Source organism: Amphimedon queenslandica, unplaced genomic scaffold (genome assembly GCF_000090795.2).
Source record: "Amphimedon queenslandica unplaced genomic scaffold, v1.1 AMPQUscaffold_5910_Cont22128, whole genome shotgun sequence".
Classification (NCBI taxonomy): Eukaryota; Metazoa; Porifera; class Demospongiae; order Haplosclerida; family Niphatidae; genus Amphimedon; species Amphimedon queenslandica.
The window spans coordinates 1-1,767 of NW_003553795.1; the positions used below are offsets into that span (position 1 = coordinate 1).

The 1,767-nt window shown below is 40.7% G+C and overlaps 1 protein-coding gene and 1 long non-coding RNA gene across 2 annotated transcripts; both read left to right on the forward strand.

Moving 5' to 3' along the window:
• The first annotated feature begins 2 nt into the window (after positions 1–2).
• Positions 3–526, forward strand: LOC109592234 (uncharacterized). Its single transcript, XR_002190244.1, has 2 exons — positions 3–387; positions 428–526. It is a non-coding gene; the product is annotated as an uncharacterized LOC109592234 (long non-coding RNA).
• A 669-nt stretch (positions 527–1,195) lies between these two features.
• LOC105316030 (uncharacterized) lies at positions 1,196–1,741 on the forward strand (the record flags this gene model as incomplete). The annotated part of the gene is made up of 1 exon (XM_011410822.1): positions 1,196–1,741. A coding segment is annotated over exon 1 (546 nt), but the record flags the coding sequence as incomplete, so codon positions are not given.
• Positions 1,742–1,767: the final 26 nt, after the last annotated feature.

Below are 1,767 nucleotides of genomic sequence, written 5' to 3' on the forward strand. Positions count from 1 at the left end.
TGAATAGTGTGCTGTCAATGTATTTGAAAAAAGGTAGGGGTGCACACACAGAAGTTTAACTTTTCAGACTATACAAACATACTATGAAGTGGTATGTACAAACTTACAAATTTTAGTTTATTATTGCAACAGTTTGTACCCAAACAAGACAGTTCCATTGACTGTGGTGCTTATCTGTGCAAATTATGCATATCTAATATGTTATTGTTAAAATTAATTGACTTTTAGTTTGCCTATACATCATACTGTGTTGTGATGGAGTGTTCCGATATGTTGTCCAAGTATAAATTCTATTGTAATGGTTATGCTCTGTCATAACATTGTTTATTAGATAACTTCAAAATTTTTGAGGCAATGGCTTATGACTCTCATGCTTCACAGTTTCAGGTACAATTTGCTATTGAAATGGAATATCATTTTTATATAGGTGGAAGACAATAACTATTAGCGTTGCAACCAGAGTTGCTTAGTGCTAAGCAACTCTTTACAATGATTTACAAGCATTGAAACGGGATCTGCAAAAAAAGTGTGGCATTCCTAGCCCAGGTATGACAAAAATAAATATACTAGAAGTAACTATAATTTTTACATTTATTACGTAGGATAACTCCTTTTTAGGCTGGATTCTAAAGCTCAATATAACTATTTCAAAGGGTCTCCTTATCTTTAAAGAGGAGTGATTTCAAGGATATCAAACTATTATTATTTTAATTGTGTAATTAAATGAAATCAGTACCTCAGTATAGTGTTGCATGCAATAGCACTGATAAAAATTAATCATAAAATTTCACTATGTTTATTATTAGACTTACACCAAATAATATAGAAAAATCATTAAAATGGTGTCACTGAACTCCTGTTAAGAATAACAAATAGAATTCAAATGATGGTTCAGTATTGTGATGCTTTATGCAGCCTGTAGTAGCAATTTTGCATTGATAAAGTTACACTTTCGATAACATCCACGAATGACTGTCCTTTACATGGATATTTATGGTCCTGTCGGGTCCGCATCAGTCCGTCCGTCCGTCCTTTTTCGGGCGGGGCGGGTCCGTCCGTCCGTCCGCTTTTGAGACCCTATCAACAGAGTGTCCAAGCGCTCAGGGAGTGTATGGACCGGGGGGTCCAACTACTCGCGAGCGCTTGGACCCCCGGTCCAAATAGAAGGGGGGTCCAACCACCCTCCAACACCGGAATGTCTCGCGCTCCTTCTCCCGCTCCTGCTGCTATTTCTCCCATAACTCTAAAGATCCCTCCATTCTGGCCGGCGGACCCTGAAATTTGGTTCGCCCAAGTCGAGGCCCAATTTACCACCCGAGGAATAATCACCCAAAGAACCAAGTTCGACCATATAGTTGCGTCGCTTACCCCCGAGTACGCTACTGAAGTCAGAGATCTCATTTTACACCCTCCTGGTACTGATCCGTATGATTCTCTTAAGAAGGAACTTATTAGACGCACTACCGCTTCAGAGCAAAGGAGATTACAACGATTATTTACCACTGAGGACTTAGGGGATGGCACACCTTCCCAACTCCTTCGGCGTATGAAGCAATTGCTAGGGGACAAGGCTGATACTGCAGATCCATCATTTCTCCGCGAGTTGTTTCTGCAACGTCTTCCTTCCAACGTCAGAATGGTGCTAGCGTCTGTCAAAGAGACTGAAGACCTTGAATCACTTGCAGCTTTAGCAGACAGAGTAGCTGAGGTCTCGTCGCCTTCTGTATCCTCCATGAAAACAGTCAGCTGTCCACAGAGGTGGAGCAT